General features: G+C 42.5%; 1 protein-coding gene across 4 annotated transcripts in view; it reads left to right on the top strand.

Annotated features, from left to right (window-relative positions):
- Positions 1-14,411, top strand: part of csad (cysteine sulfinic acid decarboxylase) — a 53,837-nt gene that overhangs the window by 7,925 nt on the left and 31,501 nt on the right. For 3 of the 4 annotated variants that reach the window (XR_009509003.1, XM_059956153.1, XM_059956151.1), the window contains exons 2-7: positions 1,060-1,217; positions 3,249-3,375; positions 5,009-5,099; positions 6,085-6,191; positions 8,152-8,267; positions 13,610-13,689. Coding sequence is in view for 3 of the 4 variants with exons in the window: in XM_059956153.1 (XP_059812136.1) it covers positions 1,060-1,217; positions 3,249-3,375; positions 5,009-5,099; positions 6,085-6,191; positions 8,152-8,267; positions 13,610-13,689 (679 nt within the window). In the remaining variant the exon portion in view is untranslated. Of the gene's footprint in view, positions 1-1,059; positions 1,218-3,248; positions 3,376-3,552; positions 3,643-5,008; positions 5,100-6,084; positions 6,192-8,151; positions 8,268-13,609; positions 13,690-14,411 lie in introns of those variants that run through there. The other variant, XM_059956154.1, reaches the window with a different exon arrangement.

Raw genomic sequence — 14,411 nt, 5'->3', positions numbered from 1 at the left:
TCAGCTTGCCAATGGAAACCTTTGTACTCTGTTCTGATGAATATGTTGACCTCTGTCTCATCCCTCCCATTTAGTGAATACAATAAAGCCACGATGGCAACCTAATCTAGTACTGATGAAATCATCTGTATTACAGCCTGCAATGATTGGTGTCTGCTCCAGCTCTACAGCGTACAAAAATATTAAATTTGACTGAGGTGCCTTTCATTGCTGTACCAATAAAAGTTCCCTTCAGATGAGGTGAGAGGCTGGAAGGAGGCCAAATGCCATGGAACAGTAAAATGAATCATGTGAGAAAATGGACACTTCAATTTTCCTTGCAATGATGAGACCCTGTTAACAGCACGTAAACAATGTTCAGTTTACTGGACTAGACATTTGCAACTTTATCAATAGGTTGCTTACATATTTACAGAATTGAAGTCAGCCTGTGTGCCAGTATCTATGCAGATGTCATTTGAATTGTCATGATAATGTAGTTTATACTTGTAAATAACCTTGATGCTGATTTGTGTGATAAGTTTTGTCTTATTTACATGGCTTTATAATGGCCCAGTGTGTGTGGGAAAGACAGTTTTAACACGTGAAGAAATATGCCCAATGTGACCTTTGAAACTGTTTTCCTAAAGCAATGATAGCGCAGAGTGAATTATTGTCTATTTTGTCCTCTTCTCACCACCTTGCTTCCATATTAAAATAGAGCATTTCTAAATCAGGTTGTTGGGCACGATGCTACCAGGTCTATCCAAAACATTTAAATCATACTGCTACTCTATACCCACTTTATTGGTGAAAATACTGAACTGGTGCCTGTGGCTACTTTGGTGGGTGCTGGGATGATGCTGGTATCACTCTGGCGACAGGGGATTACAGTTCAGTCAGACTCTTGGTGCCTGGGGTCCTATAAACATCTGAGCATTTTGTGATCTGCAACATAAGGAGGAGTGGGGTACTATGCTGTCAAATTACCTTGAAGTGATGAACACACTTTGCAACTGTTGGTTCCCACCCTGCCTGGTCCTCTTTTCACAAAAAGGCCTTCCCATGTTGTTTCCCCAGACGTCAATGGAACACAGAGAAAACACCCCCTTACTGTGGATGGAATATTGCTGGATTGGCCACTGAATGACCCTAAAGGAGGAGAGCAATTTGTCCAAGATGCATTTCAGGTCATTTTGGATGAAGCCATAAGAAAAGGGACAGATGTCAATGAACAGGTAAGAGTGGTTTCAGTCTTTTTTTCTGAAAGAAGTGATTTGGTCTCTAATGCTCAGGCCAATGAGTATTTCTTGCTGTTGCAGAGTCATACAGTACAGAAAAGAGCCTTTTGGCCCAACCAGTCTGTGCCGACCAAAATGTCCATCCAAGCTTGTCCCATTTGCACACATTTGGCCTATATCCCTTTAAAGCTTTCCTATCCCCATACATGTTCAAGTGTTGTTTAAATGTTAATATATCTGCCTCAATTATGTTCTCTTGTAGGATGACAAAAACTGAACACCATATCCCAAATCCAGCTTCACCAGAATCCTATAACACTGCAGATTAACATCCCGGCTCCTGTATTCAGTTCCCTGACTGAAAGCCAGCGTGCCAAAAACATTCACCATCCTTTCTACCTGTGACGGCACTTTCAGGGTACCATGTGCCTGTACTCTGAAGTGCTCCCTCTGTTCTGCAACACTCCACAGAGCCCGACCATTCAACATGGAAGTCCTACCCTCATATGTCTACTTAAAATATAAAACCTTGCCCTCATATTTGTCATTCCTTGGCCCGCTTAGCCAACTAATCAAGATTCCTTTGTAAATCCTGATAACCATCTTCATTGTCGACAACACCACCTACTTTAGTTGCATCTACAAACTTACTTACCATGCCTTCTACACTCTCATCCAAATCATTGAATGTAGGCGACAACTAACAATGACTCCAGCACCAACTACTAGTCACTGGCCTTCAGTATGAGAAACAGCCTTTCACCATGACCCTCTGCTACCTCCATCAAGTCAATGGTGTATCCAATTAGTTCAAAATTCAAAGTGCATTTATTATCAAAGTATGTATACAATCTTGAGATTCGTCTCCTTACAGGCAGCCAAGAGACAAACTCTCCCTGGATCCCATGCAACCTAACTTCCCATGGCAGCCTATTGTGTGAACTGTATCAAAGTCCATATATTATAGTCCATGTATTCCTTACCCTCTCTAACCTCCTTGATTGCTTCAATAAACAATCAAATTCATGAGCCATGTTGTTGCATGCACAAAGCCATGCTGACTTTCTGTATTTCCCCTGTCTTCCCAAATGCATGTACATTTTGTCCTTTAGAATACTCTGCAGTAGCTTACCTACCATAGATGTTAGACTTACTAGTCTATAGTCTGTATGAACAGGATGCAAGACAAGTTTTTCATTGGATCTTGGTACATGTGACAATAATAAGCCAATGCCCATACTTTAAAAACTTTTCTCAACATGCCCTTCAACTTTCAATAAAGTTATGAACAGTTACCCCCAGAACTCTGTTCTTGCACCCTTTTTTATAATTATGCCCTTTGGTTTGTGTTGTCTGTTCTCATTTTTCCTTTCAAGTCTGTCTGTAGCTCCTCAAAGTCTATCGAGATCCTGTGCTCCATTCACAATGCTTCTAAGTTTCATCCATCTGGAAATTATTCCCCTTGTACCCGAGTTCAAGTTATTAAGGAAGGTAGTAGTCCTTTTACTGACCTCCAGTGAGCTTGACTGTACACTTTGCCACATTTAACCCCTAATCCAAAAATAACCATCCTTTGTTACTTTTGCCAATTTTCTCTCTGTGCTGTTCCAGGCTTTTAAAAAAAAATTTCATCACCTTCAATCCTGACAGCAGGATGAGCTGTGCCCTCTGCCAGTGACAGGCCAGTGCCCCTAATATCCATGACCCAGGTTTGGATGGGCACAATGTTTTGTAATGCTGGTGATTTTATCAAACAAACCATTTAAATGGATAAATAACCTATACTACTGACTTAGAAAATATCTTAGGAAAGCAAGTGGAAATTTTAGGCACATCAAATGACCCAGTGTTTTAGTGAGAATTATCTCTTTTTCCAAGTAAGGTTTGGACAGGAGTTCAGTAAATCATCTGCCAGGATGGTGTACCCATGATTCATTTGTCAATCCTAATTCTTTGCCAATAAATGTAGGACATGTAAGAATCCCTTGTGGTGTGGTCACTGCTTGCCTGCCTTTGGTTTGCCTCTAGGTCTGTGAGTGGAAGGAACCTGATGAACTGCGGGCACTTCTTGATCTTGATTTGGTCGATGCCGGTGAGCCCAGTGAGAAACTGCTGGAGCGGTGCAGAGACGTCATTCGATACAGTGTCAAAACTAGTATGTGACCTCGTTGAGCCCATTGATCAGTAGCTAGAAGTGCAGTGTTGGTTTGTTTTCAAACTTGGGAAATAAGTTTAATAGCCTATTAAGCCTCAAAGTTCTCTCTACTCCATCCTTCCCACTACAATAGAACTTCATGCTTGATAAGTAGATGGTGAATAGTCAATGGTCCTCCAATGGGGTTTTCTGATTTCTTGCCTTAACAATGTGGCTGCTGAATGGATGCCTGGACTGGTGTTGCATAGTGATGTGACATCTGGATGGGTAAGTGACCCTTTCCTGTCCTTGTTCTGTTTATGCAAAGCTCCAGCACAGGGCAAGGCCATTTTGTTTTGAGCAACACACATGAGGTGCTGGAGGAGCTCAGCAGGCCAGGCAGCATCTATGGAAAAGGGTAAACAGCCAACGCTTCAGGCGGAGACACTTCATCAGGACTGATAGATCCAGTTTTTGTTTGAATCTACCGTTTCAGGCAGTGTGTTCTAGGTCATGTTCTCTTGAGTTATCAAACCTTCTGCCACCAGAACTACTTTTCTCTTTGTGGTTTGAATGCTCTTATTAAATTTTTTTTTGACCACCTCTGCTCCAAGGAGGAACAGCCCTATCTGCTTTAGTCTCTTCCCCATGCTCAGCCAGTAGTATATCTCATCCACATTGACTCCAAGACTTTAACATCCTTCCTAAAATTGGGCATAATGTTCTAGCTATGGCCTGATCAATCATTTGTTTTTTTAAAAAATTGTAACTTTGCTACTCTCTTTCGTGTTATCAATGTATGCTTGAAGACAACAGAATTAATTTATTTTTAATTCAACACAAATGGCAGATAGAAACCAGAAAATGCAGTGAAGATTCAACAGGTGAAGCAACATCTGTGGAGAGAGAAATGGAGTTAATGTATCGGGACAGGATCTAATAAAAAGGTTATGATGAAGAATGATGCTGCCTGACCTGCAGGTGTCACCAGCACCTTATGTCTTTGTATCATTTCTAAATGCCACGTCCATTTGTTCTGCCATTCTTAGCCCCAGATATCTGTTAACTGCATCCTTTCTAAACTGGCACAATTTTCATTTGTATTGTCTATCCTAATAATGTTCAACTTTGTTAGTTTTGCCCACAATTTCAATTTTCAGCGTGTCTCTATCCTCCACGTTTGTGTTGTGCTTCACTGTTCAATTTCTGTTTCATTTGTCCTGTACACACAAAGGTAGATCATTAATTATGTCTAAAGAGCAGTGTTGTTAACACCCCCTCCTCCTCCACCTGCCATCTTTGTATGCCCACTGCCTGTGTGGAGTTCACACATTCCCCCCGTGGTTGTGTTTCCTCCCTGGGTGTTGTGGTTTCCTCTCACATCTCAAAGATTGGTTGTAAATCACCGTGTGTGTGTGTGTGACTGATTGAATGTGGGGGGAATAAATCAGTGTAAGTGGGTGCTCAGTGGAGACGTGGTAGGCTGAAGAGCCTGCCTGTGGCCTGGCTTGACATTGTTACTCAATCCCAAGTAACTTGTGAGTGAGGCTGAATTTGAATACCACAGACCGAGAAATGTGTCCTCTTAATTGAACAAAAGTGTTACTTTCTCCCAGATTCTGAATGGTACCATTTCTCTTTCTTTTCCTTCCAGTTCACCCACGATTCTACAACCAGCTATTTGCAGGACTGGATCATCACTCCTTGGTTGGCCGTTATATCACAGAGACGCTGAACACAAGCCAGTGAGCAGTGTTTACTGATTCTCCACTGGGTGGTGTGTGCAGCATCACATCCGAAGTGGGGAGAGCATGCAATGCTGCTTTTTTACTGTTGGAAATCAAGTGTTGCCGCCCATTACCTGTACCTTTTGGACTTCCCTGACTTTCTTTGTCAGCATGCCCCAGTATATTTCTTGTGCCTCTACCCTGCTGCATCAGATTCATATTTATTTACCACGTGTACGTTGAAACATACAGTGACATGTGTCACTTGCCTTAACATTCATCACAACCTAGGAATTTGCTGGGGGCAACCTGTAAGTGAAACCACATGTTCTAGCGCCAACATAACCTGTCCACAATGCTGAGCACAACAAGCAACAAGACAGCAAAACAAACCCCTTTCCTCCCTCCCACTCGCACAGATGGACAGCCCCAGGACAGACTTCCCTGCCTCCATTCTCCAGGCTTCGGCCTCCAGAAGCACTCGGTAAAAGGGATAATGGATGTCAGGAGTGATGTTCTTTTCCTTTTTTGGCACCGGGTTACTTAACTTCCCTCCTCTGGACAGTTACAATGAGTGAAAACAAATCTAAAATAGAGCTCCTACATTTTCAAGGGTGTTTCCTTGGTTACACCTGATCACTGACCCAAAATTGGGTCAGAGTTCACTTTCAGATTCAGAAATGTTGACAGTGTACCTGGGATCAATTCCAGGGTTCTCTTGTTTTGTGTAGCAATTGACTTTCATAATGACGGCCAGTTTTCTGCTTCGAATTTTCAGAAAGCCCTGTTTCACTGCCTCATTAAATTCTGAAGCCATATTTAGTGTCATTTTTCTACTGCTGAGGAAGTCCCTTTCTCCTGGCAGCTCCACATTTAAGCCCTCAGCTGTGCACTAACCCTGCTTCTTCTCGCATGTCTATTCAGCCAGCTTGAAGGCTCGTTCTGTCGCTCTCTTCCCTCCCTTCCATGCTGATTGAGTCTTGCCCTCTGCTCTGTGCCTCAGGTACACCTATGAGATTGCGCCCGTTTTTGTGCTGATGGAGGAAGTGGTATTGAAAAAGCTTTGCGAGTTGATTGGATGGAAGAACTGTGATGGACTATTCTGCCCAGGTTGGTGCCCAATGTGAGTTGTGACACAGATCTAAAGCTAGGCAGGTGGGGGAGGGAGGACAGAGGTGGTTATAAATCCTGCTCTTATAGTGGGCACTGCTTAGAGTAGATGAAGATAAAAATTAGTTTTATTTGTCACCTGTACATTGAGCCACACAGTGAAATGCGTCATTTGCGTCAATGGCCAAAGCAGTCAGAGCATGTGTTGGGCCAGCTCACTAGTGTCATCATGCTTCTGGCGCCCACAATTACTCACCTTTACTAATCCAAATGTTTTTGGAATGTGGGAGGAAAGTGGAGCATCCAGAACAAACCCATGTGGTCACGGGGAGAAGGTCCAAATTCCCTACACAGTCAAGGACGCAAGAAAAATCTGCAGATGCTGGAAATCCAAGGCAAAACACACAATATGTTGGAGAAACTCGGCATCCATGGCAAGGAATAAAAAAGAAATAAGCACCTTGGGAAAGGTCCTGATGAAGGATCTCAGTCCGAATCGTTGACTGTTTATCCCTCTCTGTAGATGCCGCCTGATCTGCTGAGTTCCTCCAGCATTTTGTCTGTTTCCTTAGAGACTGGAATTGAATACCAATTGCTAGCCTGTAAAGCCTTATGCTAGCCTCCGAGCTACTGTGTATAAAGCAGTGAGCATTGGATAATCTACAATACTCGTGCCACGATCCTCTCCAGGTAAGTGCCAGCTCACAGAAAGAACATCATCTCCAGGCCGTGAAGTAGCTGTGCACTCCAACTTCCCACTTTCTGATGAGGTCTTTCACCTCAGTTGGCACAACATGAGATACTTTAAAGAAGTGGTGATTCTTGTGCCATGTGGGCCTGTGTCTATTCAACTAATCAGTGCCTCTGCCATATTAGCTTAAAGGGTGTGATTGCTAAAGTAGCTGTTTTGGAGCACAGTGCTAAGTAAGGTCTTTGCTCGTGGCACTTTCAGAAATTCAAGATGCAACCATGCAGATTGGGATCCTGGTCATTCCAGATCTTAAGATATTTTTGTAAAAAAAAACTTGCTTGTTGGTCTTTTGTATGGAGGTGCGCCGGCAAAAGCCAACAGAAGGAAATCACATTGTACTTTTCATTAGTTTTTTTTATAAACGGGAGTTTGGCTACCTAAGCATTCCACTCCACTTGCAGTTGTATAGATGGGGCAGATTCTTCTGCTTTTTAAAATTGACCACTAGTTAGTCATTAAGGTTAAGGTCACTTACAGTAAAGTCTAACCTTTTAAGGCTATCAGTGTCCCTAACCTTCATTTGTAATACTCAAAACAATGACCACGGAATCAAGAACATGAGGGGTCATGGCTGAAAACATCAACTCTGTTCCTCTCTGTAGATGCTGCCTGACCTGCTGAATTCCTCCAGCATTTTTGTGTGTGTGTGTTACCATGGAAACAAGACCAACTTTTAATGAATTGAGTGTTGAGGTAGGAGAAACTACTGTCATGGACGTTGTAAGGCTGTGTGTGAATACACTTCCAGCATTTTGTGGTTAAATTGGAGAGTTGAATAGGACAGGTCACTGGAAGAGTGAGCACTAGCTAACAAGACACTGAAGGAATTCAGCAGGTCGGGCAGCATCTGTGGAGGGAAATAGACAGTCGATGTTTCAGGTTGAGACCCTTCATTTAGAATGAAAGATAAGAGGGTGAGATAGCCAGTATAAAGAGGTGCGTGGCATTTAAATTGCAAGTTTTGACTTTGTTCCAATAGCTCAGTTTTACAACCATACCAGGAATGGGTTAGAGGTGTGGGGTGGGAAGAGGGTCATAGAGATACACTTATCAATTACCCTTGTACACAACTCACTGTGATAGTAGTTTGTTACAAACTGTAAAACTATGTTTGTGACTTGCAAACAATTAACATAGGGAGCTGAATATAGATTTAATGCCTAACTATATGTAAATATTTAGTGTTATTTGTGACTTGTCTGTCCGCAGGAGGCTCCATGTCCAATATGTATGCTATGAATGTGGCTAGGTACAAGCTTTTCCCTGAAGTTAAAAAACAAGGCCTGTGGGAACTGCCACGAATGGCGATCTTTACCTCTGAAGAGGTGAGTTTTAGTGGGGTTGTTTCAGTGGCCATTTACTGAATTACTTCTTGAAAATTTGTTTAAACTCTGCCTCCGCCACATCTATTCTCAGGATGAGGCTTTCTATCCTAAAGTGTCTGAGATGCCCTCCCTCAAAGAACAGGGTTTCTTTTCCTCTGCCCTCACCCACATCTCCATTTCCTGGACATCTGTCCTCACCCCATCTTTTCACCACCATAACAGGGATGGAGTTACATACCACATACCACAAACCTCTGCACCCAACACATTATTCTCTGTAACTTCTTGCATCTTCAACAGGTCCTACCACTGAACATATCTTTCACTCCCCCCACAAGGATCTCTCTCTCCTTGATTCCCTTGTCCTTTTGTCCCTTCCCACTAATCTCTCTCCTAGCACTTAGCTCTGCAAGCAAGACAGGTGATACACCTACCCCTACATCTTCTCCCTGTGCCCCCACCAGCATTCAGGGCCACAAACAGTCCTTCCAGGTGCAATGACACTTTGCCTGTGAGTCTGTCAGACTCGTCGTCTGTCTCCGGCGACCCCAATGTGGCCTCCTCTACATGGGTGAGATCTGACTTAGATGGAGAACCACTTCATTGAGCACCTTCACTCTGTCTGTCACCATTTAATTCTACTCCCCATTCCCATTCTGAGATGTTTGTCTATGATCTCCTCCACTGCCAGTCTCAGTTTGGAGCAACACCTCATATTCTGTCTAACCTGGCTGCACAAACATTGATTTCTCCAACTTCCAATTAATTTCTCCCCTTTTCCCCCGTCTCTCTTTTTCTATTCTGGCTTCCCTCTTGCCCTTTCTCTTCTCACCTGCCTATCACTTCCCTCTGGTGCTGCTTCTCCTCTCCTTTCTCCCATGGTCCACTGTCCTCTCCTATCAGATTCCTTCCTCAGCCCTTTAACTTTTCCACCTATCACCTCCCAGCTCCTCACTTCAACACCTTCCCCCTCATCTGGCTTCACCTATCACCTGCCTGCCTGTACTCCTTCCCCTCCTCCTCCCCCCATTCCTTTTCAGTCCTGAGGAAGGGCTTTGGCCCAAAATGTCAATTATTTATTCCTCTCCAAAGATGCAACTTGACGTACTGATTTCCTCCAGTATTTTGTCTTTGTTGTTTCTTTTAAGCTATGCCTGAATGTTTGCCTTCTCAATATTCCAATCATTTTGAGTTGATGCTTGTTGATGGGGTGGGGAAGTCACTTGTGATGTCTTTGCAGGTTAAAGAATCTGATCCCATTTGGGATTAAGCCTGTTGAGCAGACCAGGCTATGTTTGCAGTTTTCAAAAGACTCCAGTAAAGACTTGTGAGGCACACTTCCATTTTGGAATAATTTGTCTGTATAACTCAGTTCCAGAGAATGGTAGGTAGATTATTTTGCACCTGTATTTGAGAGAGTAATAGGCAAAACAGTAAAACAAGCAAAAATAGAAAAAAACAGCTAGAAACTACCAATATTAGTAAATTGTTGGCACAGATTTCAAACGTTTCCGTTTATTATCAGAGAATGTATAGAAACTGAAATACTTGTCCTCACAGACATCCGTGTAAAACAGAAGAATGCCAAAAGAATGATCGACTGAGAAAATGCGACAACCCCAAAGCCCCCTCTTGCCCCTTCCCCCACGCAAGCAGCAGCAAGCATCAGTGCATCAACATCCCCCACCCATTTCATCAAAAAGTGTCGGCACCCAACAGCACAGCACAAACTGAGAGACCGGGGTCTGCCGTCAGCAGAATCTACTGTTCACCCGACAGTGTGACACGGCACAGGCTCGCTCTCTCACTAACAAGGGACAGGGAGATGTCACCCATTTTCACAGCGAAAGGGAAGACAGACAGTCACTGTTATGATGTTACAGTCTGCCTTGTCACTTTTTATTCTGAGATTCTCTGACTTGAGAATCAGCAGCAAACTCTCCCACCTCAGAGAGAGAGAGAGAGAGAGAGAGAGAGAGAGAGAGAGTGCAACTGCTTGACTACAGAGACCTCCATCTGCAGCAACAAAATCCTGATGTTCCATCTCCCGTGACGCCTCAGTCGCCCACAAGGCCGCACCCCAGAGGTGCCATCTTTGAGTCTTCCTTTAGTTCACACAGTTTTGAGGAGTTAACAGGAACCCTAATGTAGTAGATTTTTAAAGCAATTTGAATTGGGAGATGTGACTGCTCTGGGATGTGCAGTCAAGGGAGGAAGGTGAAATGCAAGACCCCACTAGGATCTGTAGTGAGACAATTAAATGATTTGCATTCACCATTAGACTCTGAAATCAAAAAGCAGAAATATAAATCTGGAGGTCTGCAACAATGTACACAACAACTGGGGAAGGTGAGAGCCATCCAGCCCTCTGAACCTGTTCTACTATTCAGTGATACAGCTGGTTTGTGAGACAACTTGCCCATTTCTATGAAAAACAAAGTTAGTGCCAGGGCATAGTTTGAAGATGAGAATTTAAAATTCTTGGAAAACTCTGTGTAAGTACTTCATTCCCAAAAGCCTTGCTCTAGTTTTCAGTCTACATCCTCACTCTGTAGACTCCCCAAACAGTAGAAATAGTTTCACTCCACTGCCTACAAATTGTCCTTAAGATGATTTTTTAAAAAATAAATAAAAAGCCCCTTGACTTTAATTCCAGGAAACATAAATAAAAAATAAATAAAAAGCCCCTTGACTTTAATTCCAGGAAACATTCCTAGCTTCTCTAATCAATCCTTGGAGTCATTGTATAATTCTGGTAAATCTGTGATTACTCAGGAATGAGCTAAACCAAGGTTTCTACCTTTAATATAACTTCTGACCTCATGCACTCCATTCCTTAGGATATAGAAGACCAGCATTAATTTTTTGTGCTCTTTTATGACAGTTTAGTCTATTTACATGAACCCATTTCTCTTAGGACCTGTTTTAGCTTTCACTATTTCAAAAAAAGAAATTTGCATATTTAGAGGGGATAGAAGTTGATGTTATCGAAGTTGCTTAGTATGTGAATAGTTGAGACCTCAATGAGATCTTTGCAGAACACTAATGGGTGTTTCCTGCCAATTTGAGCACCTCTACCTTGCCCCGATTGTTTGCTGCCAATTGGCAGCTTTCTAATCAAGTCAAATGAATCTCAATTCAATGAGTTTCAAATGTACTGTAGCTGTATTTATCAGTTACTGTCCAAATCCTTATCAATAACACTGATAAATGAGGTTTTTTTTTTAAATCAGTGAGTTTGTTGAGCATGATCTACCTTTTCAAATCGACTGGAAATTGAGGCACTTATTCCAGTTGTAGTCTAAGTGGTTCTTCATGCTATTTTTCTGTCATGTAATATTTTTCAGTCTAAAGCAATGAACTTCTTAATCCAGAGGATTTTATTTCACTTTCAGAATGTGGTTGTCAGTGGCATGTATTCCCCATCCTAGATTGCCTTTGAAGATGGTGTGTCACCACCCTGAATTGCAGCAGACTATGTGATGGTGGTAGAGATTAGATCCAGTGACTTTGGAGGGGTGGGGTTCAAGTATCACTAGTCTGTGATTGTGTTTTTTTTTGAGCATCTGCTTTCCTTGTTCTTGGTTGCAGAGGTCACAGTTTTGGAGATGCTGCCAGAGTAGTAGAAGCAAATAAATGCAATGCATTTGTGATTGTACACTGCACGAGTGACAGTAGGCATTTAGTATAGAGAGTTGGATGTCTGTCGAATAAATTGATTTGTCTTTGATGGTTCTTGAGTGTTTTGGTACCAACACTCGTCTGGGCACATATTCAGTCCCAGCTTTGATTTGTACCTTGTATGCTTGAAAAGTTGAGATGTCCCGAGGTAAGTTGCTTGCTGCAGGATGCCCAGCCCCTCATAAACATGAGATTCTGGAGGTGCTGGGAATCTTGAGCAACACACAAAATGCTGGAGGGACTCAGCAAGGCAGGTAGCATCAATGGAAGGGAATAAAGACTCAAAGCTTCAGACTAAGCCTTGCAGAGTTCCTCCAGCATTTTGTGTGGATAGCCAGCCCCTGACTGGTTCTTGCATCCAAAATGCCTGCTGGTCCACCTTGGATTGAAAATTTAAATCTCCGCCACTGCAACCCCCACAGGAACTGCCTTATTGTTCTTGCTTTTCCCTCTGAGCAGTCTCTCTCCATTGTTATCCATTTCTACTCTTGTCATTCTTTAAATCACTTGAGTTCCTTTCACTCTGTACACACTCCAGCTCCCATATAATGCAGACCAGCCACACAACTTGCTCAATAATAATACAATCTGTGTCTTTCACTTTCTAACCAAAAGCAAATAAGCATTAGTTTCTTTTAAAAAGTTAACGAACATTTGGAACTTTGGTGATGTCTAAATTTTCTAGGAAATGAGTAGCGGAGGCAATTGCCTTGCTGAATTTCCACTGATCAAATTTTCAACACTGAGTTTGTATGTTACCAGAAGTATTTTGCTTTGTACACTTATTTTGAGCCACGCTAATGTTAGACATGAGAGCTAGGCCTCTGCTCATGATAAATGTGTTGTCTTGAGGCAAATAGTCATGTGAAATGCTATACATTATTTGTTGCTTTTATTTTTAAAGTTCCATGCTAAATGTTAGTACAGTGGCTTCTGAGATTTACTTTGCAGCAAGTTTCTACTTTTCTCCTCTATTTAATTTCCTAACATTGACAAAATTGCAGAGACTTTAAGTGAGTCTGTACCTTGCTGCAAGTAATCACACAGGTGAATAGGATAATGAAAAAGACACTAAAGTGTATTGGTTAGACTGCAATTGGAATATTGTCTACAGTTTTGGTCACCACATGAAAGAAAGGACGTAGAAACAACAGAGAATACAAAAGAGTTTCACCAGGGTTTTGCCTGGAGTGGAGGGCTGTATATATAAGGAGAGATAGGATAGGCTGGGTTTGTCCTCACTGGAACATAGGAGGCTGAAGAGTGACCTTGTGGAAGATTAAGACTGAGGGGCATGGGTAGGATAGATAGCCAGAATCCTTTTCCTAGGGTAGGGGAGTCTAGAACTAGAGGGCACAAGTTTAAAGTTAGAGGGGAGACATTTTAAAGGAGATCTGCTTTTCCCCCCACACAGAGTGTGATAGTTATCTGGGACAAGCTGCCAGAGGAATTGGTAGAGATGGGTACAACTACAATGTTTAAAATGCATTGGATAGGAAAGATGTCGAGGGATATAAGCCTAATGCTGGCACGTGATATGAACGTAGATGGACATTAATGTTGGCTATGGGCATGGTGGGCTGAAGTCTCCATTTCCGTTCTGTATGATTCTATGATGGTGACCAATCTATAGAATAACTACATTCTTTCCTCCTCCACAGAGCCATTACTCTGTCACTAAAGGAGCTGCCTTCCAGGGTCTGGGCACAGACAGTGTGTATGTAGTAAAAGCAGATGAAAGGTGAGTCTCAGCATACTAACGTTGCACATTAACTGCCTGGTGTAGCTGCTTGAAGGTTCATCTTCTTGGATCTTCTCTCCCTCTCCTTTCATCTTTACTGTTTAAACAGCATTTATATACTACCTTTTAAAATGGCCCTCCAAGAGTTACACAACTTATCGTGGTTTGGAGGGTTACATGCCTCAATGACCTGGAGAGTTACGTTGGCTGGATTCAGGGCTTTGTGCTGTGGCTCTTGGTAGGGTCACCCAGGTCAAAGGGTAGAGGTCAGACTAAGAGTGGTCCACCTGTCTTCCAGGTTTGGGGATTCAGCTCAATACTAAAACTCCTGACTGGTCAAAAAACAATTGTTATGGAAACAGCAATGAAAAATCCTTCTATAATGGAGGACCTTCATTTCTGCTCAAAATGGCTGTAGCGTAACAGGCAGTAAGTAAGTTTTACAATGGTGGTGTTCGTAGACGTACAACACAGAAATGGGTCCTTCAGCCAACTGAGTCTGCATCAACCATTTATTAAATTATGCTCTGAGGTACAGTCCGTCTGAGGCAAAAAACTTAGACATTGGGAAATCATAGCTTGGTCAGAGGACACATTGGGTCTTTACCCCAGATCTTAAAGATGATCTGAATATATGCTGTCCCTGAAATTTACCAACACCCTCAGAGGAGGACTTTCTGTCATATTGGCTGTGTGTCTGCCACTTGCAAATTCAGTAGTGA

This window comes from Hypanus sabinus, chromosome X1, assembly GCF_030144855.1.
Source record: "Hypanus sabinus isolate sHypSab1 chromosome X1, sHypSab1.hap1, whole genome shotgun sequence".
In the NCBI taxonomy this organism is placed as follows: Eukaryota; Metazoa; Chordata; class Chondrichthyes; order Myliobatiformes; family Dasyatidae; genus Hypanus; species Hypanus sabinus.
Note: the sequence above shows the minus strand (reverse complement) of the source record. Positions and strands in the feature narration are given on the sequence as shown.